At 42.4% G+C, this 24,962-nt stretch overlaps 1 protein-coding gene across 1 annotated transcript in view; it reads right to left on the reverse strand.

Moving 5' to 3' along the window:
- Window positions 1–5,544: 5,544 nt before the first annotated feature.
- The window catches only part of ALDH1A1 (aldehyde dehydrogenase 1 family member A1), a 59,942-nt gene continuing 40,524 nt past the window's right edge, over window positions 5,545–24,962 (reverse strand). Inside the window, exons 12-13 of the mRNA XM_056523170.1 lie at window positions 13,045–13,119; window positions 5,545–5,973 (exon numbers count right to left, since the gene is read on the reverse strand). Coding sequence (XP_056379145.1) covers window positions 5,901–5,973; window positions 13,045–13,119 — 148 coding nt within the window. The 3' untranslated portion in view covers window positions 5,545–5,900. The remainder of the gene's footprint in view (window positions 5,974–13,044; window positions 13,120–24,962) is intronic.

Genomic DNA, 24,962 nt, shown 5'->3' on the forward strand with positions numbered 1-24,962 from the left:
TGGGTTACACATTTTGTTTTGTTTTTTCTCCTTTTACCCTTGTAAAATTTCAAAAACTGGGTCTACAAGAACATGTGAGTGTAAAAAATAAAGATTTTGAATTTTCTCCTTTACTTTGCTGCTATTCCTGTGAAACACCTAAAGGGTAAACAAACTTTCTGAATGTAATTTTGTATATTTTGAGGGGTGCAGTTTTTTTGTAATGGGGTCATTCAGGGGTATTTCTAATATGAAGGCCCTTCAAATCCACTTCAAAATTGAATTGGTCCCTGAAAAATTCCAATTTAGAAAATTTTGTGGAAAATTGCTGCTGAACTTTGAAGCCTTCTGATATCTTCCAAAAGTAAAAACATGTCAACTTTATGATGCAAATATAAAGTAGACATATTGTATGTGTGAATCAATATATAATTTATTTGATATGTCTATTTTTCTTATAAGCAGAGAGTTTCAAAGTTAATTTTGGGATTTTTCACCAAGAAAGGATGCAAGTAACGCCGAAAAATTACCACTATGTTAAAGTAGAATATGTCATGAAAAAATAATCTTGGAATCAGAATGAAAAGAAAAAGCATTCCCAAGTTATTAACCCCTTAAGGACCGGAGGTTTTTCCGTTTTTGCATTTTCGTTTTTTGCTCCTTGCCTTTAAAAAATCATAACTCTTTCAAATTTACACCTAAAAATCCATATGATGGCTTATTTTTTGCGCCACCAATTCTACTTTGTAATGACGTCAGTCATTTTGCCCAAAAATCTATGGTGAAGCGGGAAAAAAAATCATTGTGCGACAAAATTGAAAAAAAAACGCTGTTTTGTAACTTTTGGGGGCTTCCGTTTCTACGTAGTACATTTTTCGGTAAAAATGACACCTGATATGTATTCTGTAGGTCCATACGATTAAAATGATACCCTACTTATATAGGTTTGATTTTGTCGGACTTCTGGAAAAAATCATAACTACATGCAGGAAAATTAATACGTTTAAAATTGTCATCTTCTGACCCCTATAACTTTTTTATTTTTCCGTGTATGGGGCGGTATGAGGGCTCATTTTTTGCGCCGTGATCTGAAGTTTTTAACGGTACCATTTTTGCATTGATAGGACTTATTGATCACTTTTTATTAATTTTTAAATGATATAAAAAGTGACCAAAAATGCACTATTTTGGACTTTGGAATTTTTTTGCGCGCACGCCATTGACCGAGCGGTTTAATTAATGATATATTTTTATAATTCGGACATTTCCGCACGCAGTGATACCATATATGTTTATTTTAATTTTTATTTACACTGTGTTTTTTTTTTTATTGGAAAAGGGGGGTGATTCAAACTTTTAATAGGGGAGGAGTTAAATGATCTTTATTCACTTTTTTTTTTCACTTTTTTTTCACGATCGGACAGCGAGGAGGCAGGAAGGGGCCCTCCCGCTGTCCTGTCAGCTGTTCGGGATGCCGCGATTAGCCGCGGCTATCCCGAACAGCCCGACTGAGCTAGCCGGGAACTTTCACTTTCACTTTTAGCCGCGCGGCTCAGCTTTGAGCGCGCGGCTAAAGGGTTAATAGCGCGCGGCGCCGCGATCGGCGCTGCGCGCTATTAGAGGCGGGTCCCGGCTTCACTATGACGCCGGGCCCGCCATGATATGACGCGGGGTTACTGTGTAACCCCGCGTTATATCAGAAGAGCAGGACCATGGACGTACCGGTACGTCCTTGGTCCTTAAGGGGTTAATGCTTAAAGTGATAGTGGTTAGATTTGCACAAAAAACTTTCTGGTCCTTAAGGTGAAAATGGGCTTGGTCCTTAAGGGGGTTATAGAAGTTGTCTAACATTTTGGAATTTTTTTTGAAGAAAGGCTGAAAACCTCACTGATCACCAGCAGGTCACTAGCTCCTGGTTTCTCTCGATATGAGACATGTATTTGCTGCACCAAACCCAGGCCAGTGATTGGCTGCAGCAGTCACATGGGGGGACATTTATCAAAGCATTTAGTAGTTTTTTTTTTGCTTAAAATTGTCGCAAAATTGTCACACGTGCGCCTACACTCTTTTTTCTGCTACTTTTTGCTTGTTCAGTGTCCTAAGCAAAAAATAAAAATCTTGCTTACCAAAGCAAAAAGTGATTTTTGACTTGCAGTGGTCAGAGATTTATCAAGTGTGAAAGTCGCAAAAAAGTCGCATCGCATGAAAAAAGCTGCTAAATTTACTCCAGCTCAGACATGGAGCAGAAAAAGCCACTACCAAAGCAAAAACAGAAAAAGTGCTTACGTGAAAGAAATTTATCAACAAGCTGAAAGCAGTTGATAAATAAGTCGCACATAAGCAAAAAAATAGTAAAAATAAATAAGTAAAAAAGGGAATACATAAGCAAACATTGATAAATGTCCCCCATGGAAACCAGAAAGTAAAGACCAGCAGGTGACCCAGGACATGTCAGACAGGGAATATCAGGGATTGGTGACATGTCTTTTTATTTTTTTTTATTTTTTATTTTATTTTACTAGGTTATCTTCTTTCTTTTATTTTAGTAGGTTTGCAACCTTTAAAAAAAACTTTAAATGATTTGCCCACTTTTGTTATCCATATAAAGTGGGGCAAAAAAGTATTTAGTCAGCCACCAAATGTCCAAGTTCTCCCACTTAAAAAGATGAGAGAGACCTGTAATTTTCATCATAGGTATACTTCAACTATCATAAGACATAATGAGGTAAGTCTTCACAAGGTTTTCACACACTCTTGCTGGTATTTTGGCCCATTCCTCCATGCAGATCTCTAGAGCAGTGATGTTTTGGGGCTGTCGCTGGGCAATACAGACTTTCAACTCCCTCCAAAGGTTTTCTATGGGGTTGAGATTTGGAGACTGGCTAGGCATCTCCAGGAACTTGAAAAGCTTCTTACAAAGCCACTCTTTCGTTGCCCTGGTCGTGTGTTTGGGATCATTGTCATACTGAAAGACCCAGCCATGTTTCATCTTCAATGACCTTGCTGATGGAAGGAGGTTTTCACTCAAAATCTCACGATACATGGCCCCATTCATTCTTTCCTTTACACAGATCAGTCGTCCTGGTCCCTTGGCAGAAAAACAGCCCCAAAGCATGATGTTTCCACCCCCATGCTTCACAGTAGATATGGTGTTCTTTGGATACAACAAAGCATTCTTTCTCCTCCAAACACGACAAGTTGAGTTTTTACCAAAAAGTTCTCATTGATTTTACCTGACCATATGACATTCTCCCAATACTCTTCTGGATCATCCAAATGCTCCCTAGTAAACTTCAGATGGGCCCAGACATGTACTGGCTTAAGCAGGGGGACACATCTGGCACTGCATGATTTGAGTCCCTGGTGGCGTAGTGTGTTATTGATGGTAGCCTTTGTTACTTTGATCCCAGCTCTCTGCAGGTCATTCACTAGGTCACCCCATGTGGTTCTTGGATTTTTGCTCACCGTTCTTGTGATCATTTTGACACCATGGGGTGAGATTTTGCATGGAGCCCTAGATCAAGGGAGATTATCAGTGGCCTTGCATGTCTTTAATTTTCTAATAATTGCTCCCACAGTTGATGTACTCACACCAAGCTGCTTGCCTATTGCAGATGCAGTCTTCCCAGCCTGGTGCAGGTCTACAATTTTGTTTCTGGTGTCCTTTGACAGCTCTTTGGTCTTGGCCATAGTGGAATTTGAAGTGTGACTGTTTGAGGTTGTGGACAGGTGTCTTTTATACGATAACAAGTTCAAACAGGCGCCATTAATACAGGTAATGAGTGGAGGACAGAGGAGACTCTTAAAGAGGAAGTTACAGGTCTGTGAGAGCCAGAAATCTTGCTTGTTTGTAGGTGACCAAATACTTATTTTCCACCATAATTAAATAAAAATCAGATAATTTGATTTTATGGATTTTTTTTCTCATTATGTCTCTCATAGTTGAGGTATACCTATGATGAAAATTACAGGCCTCTCTCATCTTTTTAAGTGGGAGAACTTGCACAATTGGTGGCTGACTAAATACTTTTTTGCCCCACTGTTTATCAGAAGAGTCTCTTTACTAAAGTTCATCAAACTTTTCAAAAGTTCGGCTTGGTGGCTTGCTGCATTCTTTAAAAAAGTTTAAAGGCTAAGTCATGGCAACATGCAGTAACCCATGGAAACTGATAGCTTATTTTTTCTTTTTCTCCAAGGGTTTTCTTAGCCTCTTAAACCCATCCCTATGCCGTCTCCTGATTGGCCTGGGTGCTGTATGTAACATAATGCAAGTGATGATTGAAAAACCTGGGGTCATGTGATCTTGCTACTAGCTGCAAGGAATGCTGGACTACCCAGTTTTCCTAGTACTTCCTCCATTAATTCGAGCCAAAACACCAGAGTTCCTCATCCCTCTTGCGAATAATAGCTGCCCAGCTCACGTAAGCTGAATTTACCCTAAAGTTCTGAGCGAAAGCAAGTTCTTCGGGCTCTGCTCGCTTATTTCTACTCTTCACTATAAGCTGATCATAGGGCACCTTGCTGCTTGGGCTCCAAGAGATCAACTTTAACCTATGTGGGAAAGAAACACGACACTCCCCCTCCTTATAGTGACACAAAAAGTAAAATATGTTGCCCAAGGTAACTCTCTCAATTGCTTTTCTGCTCCTTTTTTTTTTATAAATGACCCACCTCATTGTTTTCAGATTACAGTTAAAGGGGTACTCCAGTGAAAAACAATGTTGTTAAGTCAACTGATGCCAGAAAGTTAAACAGATTTGTAAATGACTTCTATTTAAAAATCTTAGTCCTTCCAGAATTTATCATCTGCTGTATACCCCACAGGAAGCTCTTTTCTTTTTGAATTTATTTTCTGTCTGACCACAGTGCTCTCTGTCCATGTCAGGAACTGTCCAGGAGCAGCTTCAATGGAGACGCCGGTTCAACATGGCGCTGGACACAGACCAAGCAGGTAGGTGTCTATCACCTACCTGCTTGGCATGTGTCCAGCTCCACGTTGAGCTGGCGTCTCCATTGAAGCTGCTTACTCGTATATATATTCTTGTGCCGGAGGGCTGCGGACACCTTATCATGTGCTCACCATTGTTGTGTATGTGCTTACACAACCCTACCAGGTGAGCAGTTTACATGCCTTTTTTATCCTCTTTTAATACACCACGGAGCGCTGTTTCCCGTTTTTTTCAGGAACTGTCCAGAGCAGGATAGGTTTGCCATGGGGATTTACTCCTGCTCTTGACAGTTCCTGATACTGACAGAGGTGTCAGAAGAGAGCACTGTGAGCAGACAGAAAAGACATTTAAAAAGAAAATAAATTCCTGTGGAGCATACAGCACTGGAAGTACTGGAAGGGTTAATATGTTTAAATAGCAATAATTTACAAATCTGTTTAACGTTCTGGCACCAGTTGATAAAAAAAAAATAATAATAATGTTTTTCACCGGAATACCCCTGTAAGAAGCAATACTATCTAGTACCTATCCCAGAAAGCATCCAATATGTTAAGAATAATAACATTTACAGAATAAAACACACACAAATATGAAAAATCTTTTTGAAAAAAATAGACAAAATCATTTCTTGTATTGGTGTTCAGAATGTATTTGAGCTGTCAGTTACATATTGCAAAGTATTATATTTTCTTGGGAAATATAACTATCTTTCACTAATATCTACTGGAGAAGTACATCAATTTCCAACACCTACACTTTTTTAACACCACATTTTTTAACACAGAACAGCACATTAATTTCAGGGTAATGATAATATCCAAGAATATACAAGTAGTGATCACCATGCAGGCATAGTGATTAGACGTTTATTTTTATTTTTTATTTATATGTACCAGAAAGATCTGGTTTATAATAGTATTTCACAGGAACAGGTTAATAATGTTCAATGTTGGGGAAAGATAATTCAGATCTTTAAGAGTTTTTCTTTGAGATCTTCATGGTAACAGTTTTCACTTCAGTGTAAGCATGAAGTCCATATTCACCCCTATGAAGACATAATATTAACAATATAACAGGAAATAGATAACAAAGGAGGAGGACGAGTTTGATAGGATTATCAAAAGGCAAAGGAGTTGTAAAAAATGTTTTAAACATTTGTCCAGGGGTGCGTTAAACATAAAAAGAAGCCTTTTTTTTTTTTTTTTTTTTTTTTTTTTTTTTAAATACGGTATATTTAATAAAGAATATGGCTCCTGAAAATCTCACCACTAGGGGTGCCAGAAAGTTAAACAGATTTGTAAATGACTTCTTTTTAAAACCTACTGGAATACTAACCAGTCCTGCAGCAGAATCAGGCTTGTCCATGAGTCATGGACAAGAGATGACCGATGGAAAAGGCTGCATGAACAGACACACCAATCACCTCCCACCAGCACAAGAGGGGGACACGCCCCCTTCCCCTGAGAGGATTTCTAACACTGTGAGCTAATGAGAAGAGGTATTTTTTTACAATAAATATAGGTGATAGAGGCATAAACATTAGATGTACATGGTCAGGATTAGGTACTGAGTAACATATTTGTTGTGGGATCTGACAAGTACGTTTTAAAGACTCCTTCACATATAAAAATGTTACCATCAGGGTGATCTTTGCTGCCAATTTGGAGAATTCTAGCAAAGCAAGGTCACTACTTAGTGTCTCACAAGACCCATGAGCAAGACAGCAATGCCTTGTGTAAACATAAATGTTGCTACTAGCGATTAAACAATTTTTATTTGCCATAAATAATGTTAGTTTAATAGGCTTTTATCAATATGCTTGTTTAGAAAGTGGCAAATTATTATAACTATTTGCTTGTTTAAGTTATCTTTTAATAACTGTAATTTATATTGATAGTTACAGTTGTCTCAGACTAAAACGTGCTGAAAGCCATGCTTCTTAGTTGGAGCTAAAACTTGTAAAACATCACTAGCTGACTATGTTTGGGTCATTGAAATAAATGGGGCCTGTTCTTTTACAAGCACGGATACGTCAGGAAACTGTCAAAATTACATGCTGACGTATCCATGCTTGGACAGGGACAGATCATGAACCTAGCCTGAAAGGGGTATTCCGCCCCTAGACATTTTATCAACTATCCAAAGGATAGGGGATAAAATGTCAGATTGCCGAGGTCCCACTGCTGGGGACCCCCGAGATCCCCGCTGCAGCACCGCGCTATCATTACAGCACAGAGCGAATTCGCTCTGTGCGTAATGACGGGCGATACGGGGGACGGAGCAGCGTAACGTCATGGCTCCGCCCCTCGTGACATCACGGCCCGTCCCCTTAATGCAAGTCTATGGGAGGGGGCGTGACGACCGCCACACCCCCTCCCATAGACTTGTATTGAAAGGGGCGGGCCGTGACATCACGAGGGGTGGAGCCGTGACATAACGATGCTCCGGCCCCTGTACCGCCCATCATTACGTGCAGAGCGAACTCGCTCTGTGCTGTAATGATAGCGCGGTGCCGCAGCGGGGATCCCAGGGGTCCCCAGCAGCGGCACCGCGGCGATCTGACATCTTATCCCCTATCCTTTGGATAGGGGATAAAATGTCTAGGGGCGGAATACCCCTTTAAATCCTGAACATCAAGCCATAAAAAGAGTGAGTTTAGCCTCAGGTTCCACACTGACAAAATTCAGCAGAATCGCACTTATTTCACATATTTCATCAACTGGCTCCAGAAAGTTAAACAGATTTGTAAATTACTTCTATTAAAAAATCTTAATCCTTTCAATAATTATCAGCTGCTGAAGTTGAATTGTTGTTTTCTGTCTGGCAACAGGGCTCTCTGCTGACATATCTGCTTGTCTCGGGAACTGCACAGAGTAGAAGGGGTTTGCTATAGGGGTTTGCTTCTAAACTGGGCGGTTCCCAAGACACGTGTCATCAGAGAGCACTTAGACAGAAGAACAACTCAACTTCAGCAGCTCATAAGTACTGAAAGGATTAAGATTTTTTAATAGAAGTAAATTACAAATCTTGTAATGAGGAACAGCGTTCGGCACAGCCAGCCATATAGCCTGAGAATCGCTCTTGATGAAACAGGTGTGTGTATATGTCGTTGCTGGTGTGGTGCTCAGCCAGGACAGAGTCAAACATCAATCGTGCAGGAGAGTGTTAGAAAATAAGCGGCACTCACCACGTCCAAGCTAGTGACAACTTCTTTATTTCTTTAACGTGCAGTAAAACATACAGGTGCAGGGAGACAGGAACGCCGGAGAATCCGGCAGACTGGTCACAGCCGTATCGTGCTTCCGCACTTCGTCAGACCATCTCGTCCACTGAGAGCTCACCAGGTAAGTACCTGTTAGGCTCCACCCGTGGGCGGTCATTTCTGTGATACATGTAAGTGCAAGTGCAAAAATACAAAACGTATAAAAACATTTAAAAATAGAAACTTTGCCACAGTATTGTGAATCCTGGCTAGTTTCTGCTGTTAAATGTTTTCATACTTTTGTATTTTTGCACTTGCACTTACATGTATCACAGAAATGACCGCCCACGGGTGGAGCCTAACAGGTACTTACCTGGTGAGCTCTCAGTGGACGAGATGGTCTGACGAAGTGCGGAAGCACGATACGGCTGTGACCAGTCTGCCGGATTCTCTGGCATTCCTGTCTCCCTGCACCTGTATGTTTTACTGCACGTTAAAGAAATAAAGAAGTTGTCGCTAGCTTGGATGTGGTGAGTGCCGCTTATTTTCTAACGCTCTCCTGCACGTTTGATAAATTACAAATCTGTTTAACTTTCTGGAGCCAGTTGATGTATAAAAAAAGAGTTATTTCGTGGATAATTCAATCTTCTTGTTAATATTTATTCAATGATATATCACCTGTGATATATAATAAGGGAAAAAAATGCTGGAAAATCAAAAATAAAATACTCTTCAATCATATAGCAATTCAGCCAGCAAGTGACTGCTACAGCTATTCAGTAGCCTCAGTGGTTCCATGCCTTTGGCATTATAGCTGAGCAGACCATTGGATTACTGAGCACTTGTGCTGAATCCTTGGGAAATAGAAGATAAGTGAGTTTTAAACAGCAATTGCTCCAGGGCTTTTTTTTTTTTTTTTTGCTCAAAGTGTACCTGTTGCTTGCAAAAACTTTTAATATAATGTAGATAATACCAATATATGTATATTTGTAATATACATTGGTTAAAAAATGTATATGTTTTTGAGTGACAAAACACTGTCCCTGCAGCTATTGCCTGTGTGAGACCAAATACAGGAAGTGTGGGCGGGACAAGCAGGGCACTGTACAGGCTCCTGGCTTGTCAAATAGCCTGCTTTGAATCGGGAGTACAGAGCCCTGCTTGTCCTCAGTGTACAAAGCCCTGCTTGTCCTCAGTGTACAGAGCCCTGCTTGTCCTCAGTGTACAGAGCCCAGCTTGTCCTCAGTGTACAGAGCCCTGCTTGTCCTCAGTGTACAGAGCCCTGCTTGTCCTCACTGCACAGAGCCTGCTTGTCCTCGGTGTACAGAGCCCTGCTTTTCCTCAGTGTAAAGAGCCCTGCTTGTCCTCAGTGTAAAGAGGCCTGCTTGTCCTCAGTGTACAGAGCCCTGCTTGTCCTAAGTTTACAGAGCCCTGCTTGTCCTCAGTGTACAGAGCCCTGCTTGTACTCACTGTACAGAGCCCTGCTTGTCCTCGGTGTACGGAGCCATGCTTGTCCTCAGTGTACAGAGCCATGCTTGTCCTCAGTGTACAGAGTCCTGCTTGTCCTCAGTGTACAGAGCCCTGCTTGCCTCGGTGTACATATCCCTGCTTGTCTTCACTGTACAGAGCCCTGCTTGTCCTCGGTGTACAGAGCCCTGCTTGTCCTCGGTGTACAGAGCATTGTTTGTCCTCAGTTTAAAGAGCCCTGTTTGTCCTCACTGTACAAAGCCCTGCTTGTCCTCAGTGTACAGAGCCCTGCTTGTCCTCAGTGTTCAAGACCCTGCTTGTCCTCAGTGCACAGTCCCTGCATGTCCTCACTGCACAGATCCCTGCTTGTCCTCATTGTACAGGGCCCTCCCTGTCCTCATTGTAAAGAGCCCTCCCTGTCCTCACTGCACCGAGCCCTACTTGTCCACAGTGTACAGAGCCCTGCTTGTCCTCAGTGTACAGAGCCCTGCTTGTCCTCAGTGTACAGAGCCCTGCTTGTCCTCAGTGTACAGAGGCCTGCTTGTCCTCAGTGTAAAGAGCCCTGCTTGTCCTCAGTGTACAGAGCCCTGCTTGTCCTCAGTGTACAGAGCTCTGCTTTACCTCACTGCACTGAGCCCTGCTTGTCCTCAGTGTACAGAGCCCTGCTGGTCCTAAGTGTACAGAGCCCTGCTTGTCCTCAGTGTACAGACCCCTGCTTGTCCTCAGTGTACAGAGCCCTGCTTGTCCACAGTGTACAGAGCCCTGCTTGTCCTCAGTGTACAGAGCCCTGCTTGTCCTCAGTGTACAGAGCCCTGCTTGTCCTCAGTGTACAGAGCCCTGCTTGTCCTCAGTGTACAGAGCCCTGCTTGTCCTCAGTGTTCAGAGCCCTGCTTGTCCTCACTGCACAGAGCCCTGCTTGTCCTCGGTGTACAGAGCCCTGCTTGTCTTCGGTGTAAAGAGGCCTGCTTGTCCTCAGTGTACAGAGCCCTGCTTGTCCTCAGTGTACAGAGCCCTGCTTGTCCTCGTTGTACGGAGCCATGCTTGTCCTCAGTGTACAGAGCCCTGCTTGTCCTTGGTGTACAGAGCCCTGCTTGTCCTCTGTGTACAGAGCCTTGCTTATCCTCAGTTTACAGAGCCCTGTTTGTCCTCAGTGTACAAAGTCCTGTTTGTCCCCAGTGTACAGAGCCCTGCTTGTCCTCACTGCACAGAGCCCTGCTTGTCCTCAGTGCACAAAGCCCTGCTTGTCCTCAGTATACAGTGCACTGCTTGTCCTCACTGCACAGATCTCTGCTTGTCCTCACTGTACAAAGCCCTCCCTGTCCTCACTGCACAGAGCCCTGCTTGTCCTCCATGTACAGAGCCCTGATTGTCCTCCGTGTACAGAGCCCTGCTTGTTCTCAGTGTACAGAGCCCTGCTTGTCCTCAACGTACAGATCCCTGCTTGTCCTCACTGCACAGAGCCCTGCTTGTCCTCACGACACAGAGCCCTGCTTGTCCTCAGTGTACTGATCCCTGCTTGTCCTCAGTGTACAGATCCCTGCTTGTCCTCAGTGTACAGAGTCCTGCTTGTCCTCAGTGTACAGAGCCCTGCTTGTCCTCACTGCACAGAGCCCTGCTTGTCCTCGGTGTACGGATCCATGCTTGTCCTCAGTGTACAGAGCCCAGCTTGCCTCAGTGTACAGAGCCCTGCTTGTCCTCAGTGTTCAGAGCCCTACTTGTCCTCACTGCACAGAGCCCTGCTTGTCCTCGGTGTACAGAGCCCTGCTTTTCCTCGGTGTAAAGAGGCCTGCTTGTCCTCAGTGTACAGAGCCCTGCTTGTCCTAAGTGTACAGAGCACTGCTTGTCCTCACTGCACAGAGCTTTGCTTGTCCTCGGTGTACGGAGCCATGCTTGTCCTCAGTGTACAGAGCCCTGCTTGTCCTTGGTGTACAGAACCCTGCTTGTCCTCTGTGTACAGAGCCTTGCTTATCCTCAGTTTACAGAGCCCTGTTTGTCCTCAGTGTACAAAGCCCTGTTTGTCCTCAGTGTACAGAGCCCTGCTTGTCCTCAGTGTACAAGGCCCTGCTTGTCCTCAGTGCACAGGCCCTGCTTGTCCTCACTGCACAGTGCCCTGCTTGTCCTCACTGCACAGAGCCCTGCTTGTCCTCAGTGCACAAGTTCTGCTTGTCCTCAGTGTACAGGGCCCTGCTTGTCCTCACTGCACAGATCTCTGCTTGTCCTCACTGTACAAAGCCCTCCCTGTCCTCACTGCACAGAGCCCTGCTTGTCCTCCATGTACAGAGCCCTGATTGTCCTCTGTGTACAGAGCCCTACTTGTCCTCAGTGTACAGAGTCCTGCTTGTCCTCAGTGCACAGAGCCCTGCTTGTCCTCAGTGCACAACGCCCTGCTTGCCTTAGAGTACAGAGCCCTGCTTGTCCTCAGTGCACAAAGTCCTGCTTGTCCTCAGTGTACAGGGCCCTGCTTCTCCTCACTGCACAGATCCCTGCTTCTCCTCATTGTACAGAGCCCACCCTGTCCTCACTGCACCGAGCCCTGCTTGTCCACAGTGTACAGAGCCCTGCTTGTCCTCCATGTACAGAGCCCTGCTTGTTCTCAGTGAACAGAGCCCTGCTTGTTCTCAGTGTACATAGCCCTGCTTGTCCTCAGTGTACAGATCCCTGCTTGCCCTCAGTACACAGAGCCCTGCTTGTCCTCAGTGCACAGAGCCCTGCTTGTCCTCAGTGCACAGAGCCCTGCTTGTCCTCAGTGCACAGAGCCCTGCTTGTCCTCAGTGTACAGAGCCCTGCTTGTCCTCAGTGTACAGAGCCCTGCTTGTCCTCAGTGTACAGAGCCCTGCCTGTCCTCACTGCACAGAGCCTGCTTGTCCTCAGTGTACAGAGTCCTGCTTGTCCTCACTGCACAGATCCTTGCTTGTCCTCACTGTACAGAGCCCTGCTTGTCTTCAGTACACAGAACCCTGCTTGTCCTCAGTGTACAGAGCCCTACCTGTCCTCACTGCACAGAGCCCTGCTTGTCCTCAGTGTAAAGAATCCTGCTTGTCCTCACTGCACAGATCTTTGCTTGTCCTCACTGTACAGAGCCCTTCCTGTCCTCACTGCACAGATCCCTGCTTGTCTTCAGTACACAGAACCCTGCTTGTCCTCACTACACAGAGCCCTGCTTGTCCTCAGTACACAGAACCCTGCTATTCTACCCACACTTCCTGTATTTGGTCTCCACACAGAGACACACAGACAATAGCTGCAGGGACCAAAATATAAAAAAAAAATTTAACCAAGGTATATTACAAAACAGCATATAATGCATATAATTTTCTACATTATATAAAAAAAAATTGCTAATTACTGGTGCACTTTAAGGAATCAAATGCTATATATCTCACAATATTATTATTATTATGTTTATAAATATGAATTCATTTACACAGTGTATAAACGTTAACTTACATTTCACGTCCATTTCCTGACATCTTAAACCCTCCAAATGGGCCTTGAGGGGACATAGTAATGTAGCAATTTACCCTGCAAAATAAAAAAACATATAAATTATATCTGCTTCCTTCATATAGATATAACTTAGTTTAGATTATTTTAACAGAGATTTATGATCATAAATACAAAACATGCTAATTCTCCAAATAGGAACCACATGATTGTGATGATCGGAAGGCCCGTGTGCAAGCCTTGTAGTATTTTCTCTCTGTAGAACATAGTCGTGTTTTCTATATGTTTTTTCTTTTTATTTATTTATTTATTTATTTTTCTTCTTCTTTTTCTACTCCTTCTTTTATTTTTGGTAAATTGTTAAAAATAAAAAATAAATTGTAATGAATAGAGAGTTATTAAAAAAAATAGCAGGCTAATCATTTAGATTACTTTTTCCTTTTGCAACATCTATACACACAACCTAAGTATTCACAACTGTACATGATAAAATTCATTATTAGATTGCATTACAATTATACACTCAGAAAATCATAAACAAAATAACTAATATATCTGATGATACATTGCCTATTACTGGTGTACAGAGAAATAACATGGGTACACATTGATTTTACTGGGCACCCACTTTGCTTTTCTTGTAGCCGCATAGTAGAGAATCAGACTTGCAGTTCCCTTTAGCAACAATAAACAACATAAACTGGATACTTGGGTTCCCAGCAGAGAGGACGTCTGTGTTCAAGTCATCTCCAGGAATTGTTAAAACAATGTAAAATGTGAACATTCCACAACCATAGTACACAAGATAACTACCGCAGGACCAGTTGTGGTACAGTTCATTACACCACATAATATTGAGTCAAGTGGCTCCTGATATCTTATACAGTATTTCAGGATTTTATTCCATCATTGACATGGTCTATGGAAATACTGAGCATTTGGCCGGCTGTGGTTCAGATATCTGATACTACCAACTATGAAGACTTCCCTTGATCATCCTCTTCTCTGAAGTTCTGCCACAATGTATCATATAAAAGCCATGAATTGTCAGGAGGGGAGGTTATAAGGCCAAGGTTAGAGGTCTAGTGTATAACACTGGATCAAAGGGGGGAAGGGGGGGACGGGACGGTGGGACGTTGTGGTTGGGCCATCCAGGAGGGTGCATGTCCTGTTTTTTTTTCTTCTTCCTTTTTCATGTCTAAATGCAGCTTAATATATTGACATGGAACATTAGAGCTGTGGGTGAAGGGATAAAAGTGGCCATATTTGATCAGATAAATCGACATTTGCCGGCTATCGTTGGCCTAATTGAGACACATTTAACACAACAAACTGCTAAGTTGACCAATAAGTCTTGGGCCAGTCATATCTATTATTCCACCCATACCTCCTACCTGTTTTTATTCATGAATCATTATAGTATTCCATTTTCAGTGATAAAAACTAAAGTAGATAAAGAGGGAAGATACATTTTTCTATAAGAGAGATATAAAAATAGATTGCCTTTGTCTACATACCCCCACCATTTGATCTTACTGTATTGTCCATGCTAGCTGAGTTTGTAACTCAATACTCTAATGCATTCGTGATAATAAAGGGAGACTTTAATGCAGTAATGGATAATTTGAAAGATAGACAGTACGTGTGATCAACAATGTACCACTGAATTCCACCCCAGGCCCGGCTGGCATCCCATTTGAATTTTATTGTAGATACACTTTCGTTTTGACCCCAATTTTATTTCAAGTTATCAATGAATCATGTGAGACTGGTTCTTTACCACAAACTATGCTTGATGCCAACATAGTTTTGATCCTCAAAAAGGGTAAAGACCCAGCCCTAGTCATATAAACCGATATCTTTGCTGAATGCAGACACTAAATTATTTTCTAAAATACTAACTATGAGACTAAACGTGGTGATATAGGACCTTATTATTAAGGATCAAACAGGTTTTATACTCGGGCAGTCTATTTTTGAGAACATCAATAGAACATTCACAGGGATGCAGATGAAGGAGAAGGACCCCCACTCCATTCTGTCATTGGATGAAGTTAAGGCGTGTGACATAGTGGAGTGGGGATTCATGTGGAGGACACTAGAAGAGTTTGGGTTGGGGAAACACTATGTGGAGCTAGTCAAAATGCTCTATTCTAGACCGATGGCTGCGTTGTTGATCAACGGTACACCCTCTAAGCAATTTGAGCTATCCAGAGGCACACGTCAGGGGTGCCCCCTCTCTCTCTTGCTTTTTTCTTTATACACTGAACCGCTGGCCCTAGCAGTTAGAACAGATAAAGAGATCGAAGGGTTTGGACTTAGAGGTGAGTCGGATAAAATTGCGCTTTATGCGGACGATATTTTGTTCTAAAATAAAAATCCTAAAGCCGGGATACCTAAAGTTATGTCTATTATTGGAAGATATGGTTTCATATCTAAATTGCAAAATAAACTGGACTAAGTCCTATTTAATACCACTTCATCATGAGCCAAAGAAGGATGAATTTCCATTTAAGATAGTACCCAAAGGGGAAACTATAACATACTGTATCACGTTTAAGTAGACAGGAAAACTGGTGGTAGTGGATCTGCTGGATCTGTGTGGCTGATGACACGGACCGTACCAGGGAGCAGAGTCTATGGTGCAGATTGTTTTCACCAGAGCCCTCCGCAAAGCGGGATGGACTTGCTGTGGCAACCAGGTCACTACCCCTGGCACGGCTCGACCTCACAGGTGGCTGAGGAAATTCGAGGTACAGTTAGGATACAGCAACTCATGGTCAAGATAGCAGAAGGTCAGGGAAGGTGGCACAGTAGCCAGAAATGTAGCAACTAATCAGTAGGCAGGCGACAAAGGAGCAAAGTCAGGTCAAAGAGCAAAGGGTATGATACACGGCAAGGCAATACTCTTTGAAAACAGTTTCTCTCAGGCACTAGGGCAACAAAGATCCGGCAGGAAAGTGTGGGAGGTGGAGGAATTTATTAACTGAGCCACAGGTGTTAGTTAATTAATGGGCTCACTGGCCCTAGGGGACACGCGAGCAGAGAGGCAGAGGTCCCGCGATGCCAATCCCAGCCCTGCCGGCAGCAGAAGGAGATGGGACATGCGTTCGCAGCCAGTGTGTGCGGCTGGAGAGCAGATCCTAACAAATAATTAGGTATTAAGTTATCATCGGACCCTAAGTCTTTCTTTTCTGATAATTTCAAGACTTTATTGTTAAACTTAAAAAAGAGAATAGCAGTGTGGGAAAAGTTACCCCTTTCTATGGGAGACAGAATCTCTCCCTCAATTATTATATATTATAAATTAATCATCAACTTGCATTACCACCTCCTGGTTTTATAAACTAGAATGTAGTTTGGGAAAGTTTGTGTGGGGAAGAAAAAGGGTTAGGCTTAAATATACAGTGTTATTTTTCCAAGAGAAAGATGGAGGATTGAATTTACCTAACTTTAAGTTATATTTAATGGCCTTACATTATTTAATAATCAAAAGGAAGCACCAATTATAGATTACTGTTTAACACAAAAGCACTATAAATATGAAGATATTTTTTCTTTATTAGAGTGGGGATACTTTAACATGGTAACTGGGAGAGGTTTCACGTTTATGGAGGATTTTAATAAAACATGGTTATGGCTGAAAAGCTTATTTAAAATTAATGGATCTTTTTGTTTTACACGCAATTGGCACAATTATAATTTAAGAGAATTCGACAAAATCGGGCAGAAGGTTTTTGAAAAAAAGGGTATTGATTTGTAAAGGTAATTTATATAGAGACACAATAATGAGAGAAAATGCGGAATTACAGAAAGACTTTAAATTGGGGATGGAGCACAATTTTTGATTAATGCAATTGACGCAGGCAGATAAAGTAACATTAAATCGACATGCACTACAAGACCCTGAAAATACCTTTGTTGATTGGTTGATTCACGAGGAAAGAGTTTTGAAAAAATTTATGGTACATATTTATAAACACCTTAAGGGAGGAAATGGGGAAGAGAAGGAGCAGAATTATAGGACAATGTATGGTGGCATTTAACAATATTAATCTGGCAAAAATTAATACAAATTTCAGAATAATACAGTCTATGTGTGTACATGATCTGTACTACTCTCCCAGAAAGCTCTATAGGTTTAACTGTTGGGAAGATTCTAATTGCCGCATTGCAGTATGAAAGACGCTAATTCCTATCACATGATATGGGCATGCCAAGAAATTCAGAAATACTGGTAGAAAATATTTTGGGAAATGGAGAAACAAAATATCATACCAGAGGTGGGATCACTTACATTCCAGGAGGTTATATTGGGCATTGAGAGTGGTAAAGGAATAGAAGGTATTTTGTGGAATAAGCTTTTTCGCTGAGCTAAAGTAATTATTTTAAGAAATTGGTTCTCAGAGCTTTGAAGCCTGGATTAATCTGGTTAAAAATATAAGGAGATATGAAATCATCGAAGGGAAGAGCTCCAGAAGTAAGCTAATCCGGCAAAATAAAATCTGGGAGAAGTGGCCATAATTTATGGGGTTTTTTTTCCCCTTCCTGGGGGGACAAGAGAAGGGTGGGAGGGCAGGGGGATTATACACTTCACTTGTGTTTTCTAATGTGTTTATTTCTAATATGTGTGTAAATTGTGATATAAAAATAATAGTAAAAAAATTATAATAACTTTTCCTTTCTGGATTATTATTCCCCATTTGTTAAAGATTTTGGAAAGGACATCAAAGAGTATATTCAGAAACATGAACAAATTATCCTTCCTTTAAGGAGCACAGGAAGTGCCTACTTAGAGCTGACATTTTGCTCACTCAACAATCATACACTGCTCAACTGAATATAAAACCTCTAAAAGGGAACAGATTTATATATTATATATATATATATATATATATATATAAACACAAAAGAGAAAAAAGGTGCACACCCGGTGCAGATTACCTAGGTAAAATAAAAGTGGAGTAAGGAGAAGAGCCGTAGGAATGGCCTCTTACCTTGCGGTGTTATGCTGAGAGCATAACATCTACTGTAGCATGTAATTGAGAGAGCAGCCTCTAAATCCCTCCGGTCATCTAGTGCAGGGAACCGGTAACATCAAAGCGAGTAAGGATAGGAAGAACTTCCAAGAAAGACGGGATATCAAATAGGGCGCCCTATTTGATGTCCCGTCTTTCTTGGAAGTTCTTCCTATCCTTACTCATATATATATATATATATATATATATATATATATATATATATATAACCAAAGAATAAGTTGGCCAGCACTATTGATTCCAAACTATTGTAAAGACCTGGCTTACGGATGCAAGCTGCTGGGCTAAATATACAGCAACAGGAGAATACAGCAGCACACTGCTAGCACAAAGATATAGATGAAACATGAGTATATAGATAAAACATGAGTATATAGATAGAACATGAAATGCTATACAGCTGTAGTGCAATAAATGAAAATATGAAACTATGAAATTAGCTTTTCATGATCTTAGTTTCATATTTTCATTTATTGCACTACAGCTGTATAGCATTTCATGTTCTATCTATATACTCATGTTTTATCTATATACTCATGTTTCATCTATATCTTTGTGCTAGCAGTGTGCTGCTGTATTCTCCTGTTGCTGTATATTTAGCCCAGCAGCCTGCACCTGTAAGCCAGGTCTTTACAATAGTTTGGAATCAATAGTGCTGGCCAACTTATACTTTGGTTGTATTACACATACGGGGGAGTGGCTACCCCCATGTTGGCTCTTGCACCCCACCCACCTCTATTAGGTGTATAAAAGGTGCCTTGGATGTTTCAGACCTTGCAATGCCTGCTGTACTGTTCAAATAGAGGCATATTCATAGTGTAGGGTCCGTCCCAGAATGAGGTCACCTTACCGTGGTGGGACGGTCCACGCTATTTGGCGCCAAATTTGCAAGCTAAGTACCTCATAATTTCATAGTTTCATATTTTCATTTATTGCACTACAGCTGTATAGCTTTTCATGTTCTATCTATATACTCATGTTTTATCTATATACTCATGTTTCATCTATATCTTTGTGCTAGCAGTGTGCTGCTGTATTATCCTGTTATATTGGTATATTACAGTTTAGGACCAAGGGCCTCATAATATACCATCATATTTATTTATAAATATATTGGTATATTTTATATAGTTTAGGGCCACATGTATAACTTATATGCATGAATATGTTTATACATGCCATGAAACTTGGCGGTTTTCATTTATTTAATCTTACTGTCAAAATTGAAAAATCACAAGCTGGAAAGACACGAAAAACAGGGTGAACAAATTCATAAATCACTTGGATTGTGAAAAAAATGTTAAATCGTGCCTTTTTTGCTCCATTACTATTGGATCATTGATCCTTCAGTGTACTCATATAGTGTATGCATCGGCGTTCATACGAGAAGCACTCAGGAATTATTTCAAGGGTTGGGTTATAATAGTAGCCCCCTTTAGGTAGTAAAAACAGCAGTATCCCTCTTTATGTAGTAAAAACAGCAGCAGTCCCCTTTATGTAGTAAAAGGCAGCAGCCCCCTTTATGTAGTAAAACCAGCAGCAGCCCTCTTTATGTAGTGAAAACAGCAGCAGCCCCCTCTAGGTAGTAAAAAGGCAGCAGCCCCCTTTATGTAGTAAAACCAGCAGCAGCCCCCTTCAGGTAGTAAAAACAGCAGCAGTCCCCTTTATGAAGTAAAAATAGGAGCAGCCCCCTTTATGTATTGAAAACAGCAGCAGCCCCCTCTAGGTAGTAAAAAAAGGCAGCAGCCCCCTTTATGTAGTAAAACCAGCAGCAGCCCCCTTTAGGTAGTAAAACCAGCAGCAGCCAGCTTTAGGTAGTAAAATCAGCAGCACCTCCCTCTAGGTAGTAAAAACAGCAGCAGTCCCCTTTAGGTAGTAAAAATAGCAGCACCCCCTCTAGGTAGTGACAAACAGCAGTAGCCACCTTTTAGGTATTAAAACCACCAGCAGCCCCCTTCAGGTAGTAAAAACAGCAGAAGCCCCTTTATGTAGTAAAAACAGCAGCAGCCCCCTATAGGTGGTTAAAAAACAAAGATACTCCCCTGGTCCCGTAGTCCGCAGCACTGCCTCTTTTTCCCCTTCTTCCTCCAGTGTTCCTGCACATGATGACGTCTCTCAAGCACCAGAGCGTAGCGGAAGGACGCTCAAGCCTATTTTTGCTGTCTGCATATTGCAGGCAGCCACAAGAGAGATTGACAGGGAAGGGAGCCAATGGATCTTTGCCCTGTCCATATGCAAAGCACCACATTTAGCTGTAAGACATGTTTGTAGTAAAACGTGTTCAGGAGCATCCGGCTCTACAGAGTAGTGATGTGTACATTGTACGCTACTCACTCAGGGGGGCGAGTTAGGCGGCTGTGAGGCCCCCTCAGGTGCAAGGCCTTAGATGGCTGCCTAACTTGCCTAATGGGAGAGCCGCCTCTGCTCAGGGCCTAACAAACTGAAGTACAAAAAGGAAATTGTGATTTACTTATAGAGTCACAGCAGAGTCCAGTAGATCACAATATTAGTTAACCAGCTGTTTTATTACAATAACTAACCATACCGGCTAATATTATTTATTATTATGGACATATTGAGGCATCTGATTGACAAAAGGGCACACAAACCATCTGTAGCAGCATCCAACATTCACCCTATGTAAAAGTCTCTGACTCCCAAAGTGACTAGATACCAAGTTTAAAGTAAATTTCACCTATTAATATCATGTAATTTTTAAATGGGCACTGTCATGAAAACAAAAAATGTATATGTTGTAGTACTTAAGTACTACAACATATCTCTAATATAGTTTTTTTTTATAGTGATTTTAAAACAGTGTAAAATCACTTTTAAATTCGGCCACTAGGGGTCGCCCTCTTAGTGGCCGAATGCATTCAGCAGTGACGTCACCACTGAATTTCGACTCGTTGAAGCCTGGCAACGAGTCGAAATTCAATCACTGCTGTGCTCGCTCCCGCCTGTCAATCAGGCCCTGGGAGTTGTAGTGGGGAAGCCTGGAAGGACACTGAATAGGTGAACTGAGGGGGAATGGGTTGAGCGGAGCGGCGGGGCCGGGGGGGGGGGGGGGTTGCAGGCTGCATGGCGGGGAGGGGGTACTCTGGGTGAACTAAGGGGGAGGGGGAGTGAGTTGAGCGCGCAACGCGGCCGGGGGTGGGGGGTTGGGGTCTGCGGGCTGCGCGGCGGGGAGCGGTATGTGCTCCGGTGTTCACCTATACAGGGTGCCTCCAGTTGTTTTCCCACTACAACTCCCAGCATGCCCTGACAGCCAATAGATGTCAGGGCAAGCTGGGAGTTGCAGTGGGGAAACAGCTGGAGGCACCCTGTATAGGTGAACTACGGGCGGAAGCGCCGGCCCCAGCAGGCATCAGTGATGTGGTGCCTGCTGGGGAAGTCTTTAAAGTTTTTTTTCTGGCCAAAAAATACTGGCTCCTCCTTCGGTACCTTGCCTTTCCCAGTTACCTGTGTTGTCGAGCCGTGTTGGGGGTAGCGACCTGGGTGTCGCCTGCCGCAGCAAGCCCATCCTGCCTTGCGGCGGGCCCTGGGGAAGACCAGCGGCACCTTAGACTCCGCTCCCCGATAGGGTCATCGCCACACAGGTAAAGGATCCACATCCAGCTCTGTTACAGGCCTATTCACAGGATAGGCTATCAATACCTGATCAGCAAGGTGCTGACACCTGGTACCCCCACCAATCAACTGGCCAGCAAAGCCTCTGCACCGAAGATAAACAATATACAGGAACTGGAAGCCTTGAATCCATACATTGTTGTGGTGCCAGGTTATTGCAAGGCAGCTCCCATATACTTCAGTAACCTGCTGTGTTGATCAGCTGATTGGGGGGGTGGGGTACCATGTGACAGCACCCTGCCAATCAACAATTGAAGGCCTTTCTTGTGGATAAGCAATACATTTTTTACCAGAAAACCTTTTTAAAGGGGTAGTTCGGGGAACTGAACTTATTAGACACTTATTCCCTATCCTCAATATAGGGGAGAAGTGTCTGATCATGGGGGTCCGACCACTGCAACCCCCGTGATCTCCTGTATGGAGCCCTATATACTTCCGCTCCCACCTTCCTCAATGAGTGCTAGTAACAGCCTGCTCAGCCAATCACCAGCTCTCCTCCAGGAAGGTGGGTGCTGGATAAGGCCAAAGACAAGTAATTAGCTAGGTCCCTGTACAGGAGATTGCGGGGGTCCCAGTGGTTGGCTCCTGCAATCTCATATACAGGGCCCTGGCTACTTACCCCCCCCCCCCCCATCCTTGGCCTTTTCCAGCCCCCACCTTCCTGTACGAGAGCAAGTGATGGCAAATTCAGCCAATCACCACCTGCACTGTGGGGGGTCTAAGTAGTTGTACCTCTGCAATCAGACACTTATACCCTATCCTCTAGACTACCCCTTTAAGTCTAAAATTCGGTACAAAATAACTTAAATAAATAAATATATTAAATATTGATTGTCGTCTGATTTCCGTGTTTCTGATATAGAGCTTTAAATCCTCTGCTTAAACACAAATTCACAAGATAATATAATACAAGATAATAATATAATAGGTGGATTTGGCGGCTTAGGCTATGCTCCCACAGCGTTTTTCTGTGTGTTTAATTTGTAAATCTGTCTGCAAAATTGTGGACAAATTATGTCCACTTATTTAGAATTAATGTATTCTATGTAAGTCTATGGGAAAGTGATTGTGCACACAATATGTAAAAATACAGCTGCATTATTTACAGCCGCTAAAACAAGTGACGTGTCACTTCTTTATGCAGCTACAAAAATGTGGACAAATTATTTACATATTGGGGGAGATTTATCAAAACCTGTGTAGAGGAAGAGTGGTGCAGTTGCCCATAGAAACCAATCAGATTGCTTCTTTAATTTTTCATAGGCGCCTTTAAAAATTAAAGAAGCAATCTGATTGGTTGCTATGGGCAACTGCTTCCTCTACAAAGGTTTTGATAAATCTCCCCCATTGTGTACACAATCACTTTCCCATAGACTTACATAGAATACTCCCTGAATGAACACTGTGTGAACATAGCCTTACTGCATACTATGTTATTATAAAGTTTAATGTATAAGGCTCTTTATTATATATCTGAGCCCGAGGTGCAACCTGCAGGGTGTGTAACAGTATCTGAACACAAAGTTACTCTCTCGACCTCAAAAAATGCTGCTTTCTGATAATATATATATATATATATATATATATATATATATATATATTGTAAGGATTTCTCCCTGGGGATAGCTCTGGGATCGTCCTTGGCACCACCACAGGATAAGTTTACACTTCAATCAGCAGGCAAACAACAGTACTTTATGCAAGTAAAACCCTTGCCAGCTTTATTAGACAGGTTGCAGGACAGAAGACAGGAACAAACAAAACCCAAGACCGTCTAGTCACTAAATAAACAATCCAGCATGCCCTGACTACCAACTGGTGGGCTTTTCCCGGCCAGCTAAACTTATGCCTTCTGCAACCTTCTACTCACTGTTCACACACACGCATTTGCAACCTCTTGCTGTGTGTATCGTCCACACTTTCGGCCACTCACAGCTCGGGCTGTGTGTTCCTCACCAGGACCCCTACCTCCCCCTACAGCCACCTTGCTATCTTCTGGGGAGATTATTCTGTTTGACTTCCTTTTAACCCCTTAACGACCACGGATGTAAATGTACGTCCTGGTTTGTCGGGACTTCCCGCACCAGGACATACATTTACATCCTGTGTATGACCGCGAGCATCGGAACGGTGCTCGTGTCATACACGGCAGGTTCCGGCTGCTAGTAGCGATCGCGCGGATGTCAACCATTAACTCCTCAGATGCCATGATCAATACAGATCACGGCATCTGCGGCAGTGCGGTACTTTGAATGGATGATCGGATCGCCTGCAGGTCCCCTCACCTGGGTCCGACCGTCTCCCAGGGTCTTCTGCTCTGGTCTGCGATCGAGCAGACCAGAGCAGGAGATAGCCGATAATACTGATCAGTGCTATGTCCTGTACATAGTACTGAACAGTATTAGCAATCAAAGTGTTAAAAAAAAAGTTGAAAAATTTAAAAATAAAAAGTAAAAAAAAACGGAAAAATCCCCTCCCTCAATAAAAATTTAAATTGTCAGTTTTTCCCATTTTACCCCCCAAAAGCGTAATTTTTTTAAATAAACATATTTGGTATCACCGCGTGTGTAAAGGCCCGTACTATCAAAATATAATGATAATTATCCCGTACGGTGAATGGCGTAAATGTCCAAAAATGCTGCTTTTTTGTCATATTTAATTAAAAAAATTACAAAAAATGATCTGATGCAAATGTGGTATTGATAAAAAGTACAGATGACGGTGCAAAAAATGATTACTGATTTTGTGCAAAAAGTTTTCGATTTTTTTTAAGCGGTACAAAAATATAAAAGTATCTAGTCATGGGTATCATTTTAATCGTATTGACCCACAGAATAAAGAACACATGTCCTTTTTACCGTAAAGTGTACAGTGTATTAGGTGGCACTACTAGTAGCAGGCAGCTCGGGGGTTAATGTACAGGTTAATGCAAACACTGGATAGCGGTGCAGCGATGAAGGACAACACAATAGAGTCTGCGGTGGTGCTGGGATAAATGAAAGGACAGATGTGTCAAATAAATAGTATAGAGAGACAATAAAAGACTCGACACTCCGATTCAGAGATGCAGGTGGACCTTGGTGGCAGGAGATGCATGCATCTTTTGTTATCTCTCTACACTATATATATATAGACAACAGCATTTTTTGAGGTCGAGAGAGTAACTTTGCTTCAAATTACTAGAGTTAAGCTAACTTACAGTAAATTGGTTTGTAACCAACCTTGCGGCTGAGCCGTTGATTACTTTAGTCT

This window comes from Hyla sarda, chromosome 1, assembly GCF_029499605.1.
Source record: "Hyla sarda isolate aHylSar1 chromosome 1, aHylSar1.hap1, whole genome shotgun sequence".
In the NCBI taxonomy this organism is placed as follows: Eukaryota; Metazoa; Chordata; class Amphibia; order Anura; family Hylidae; genus Hyla; species Hyla sarda.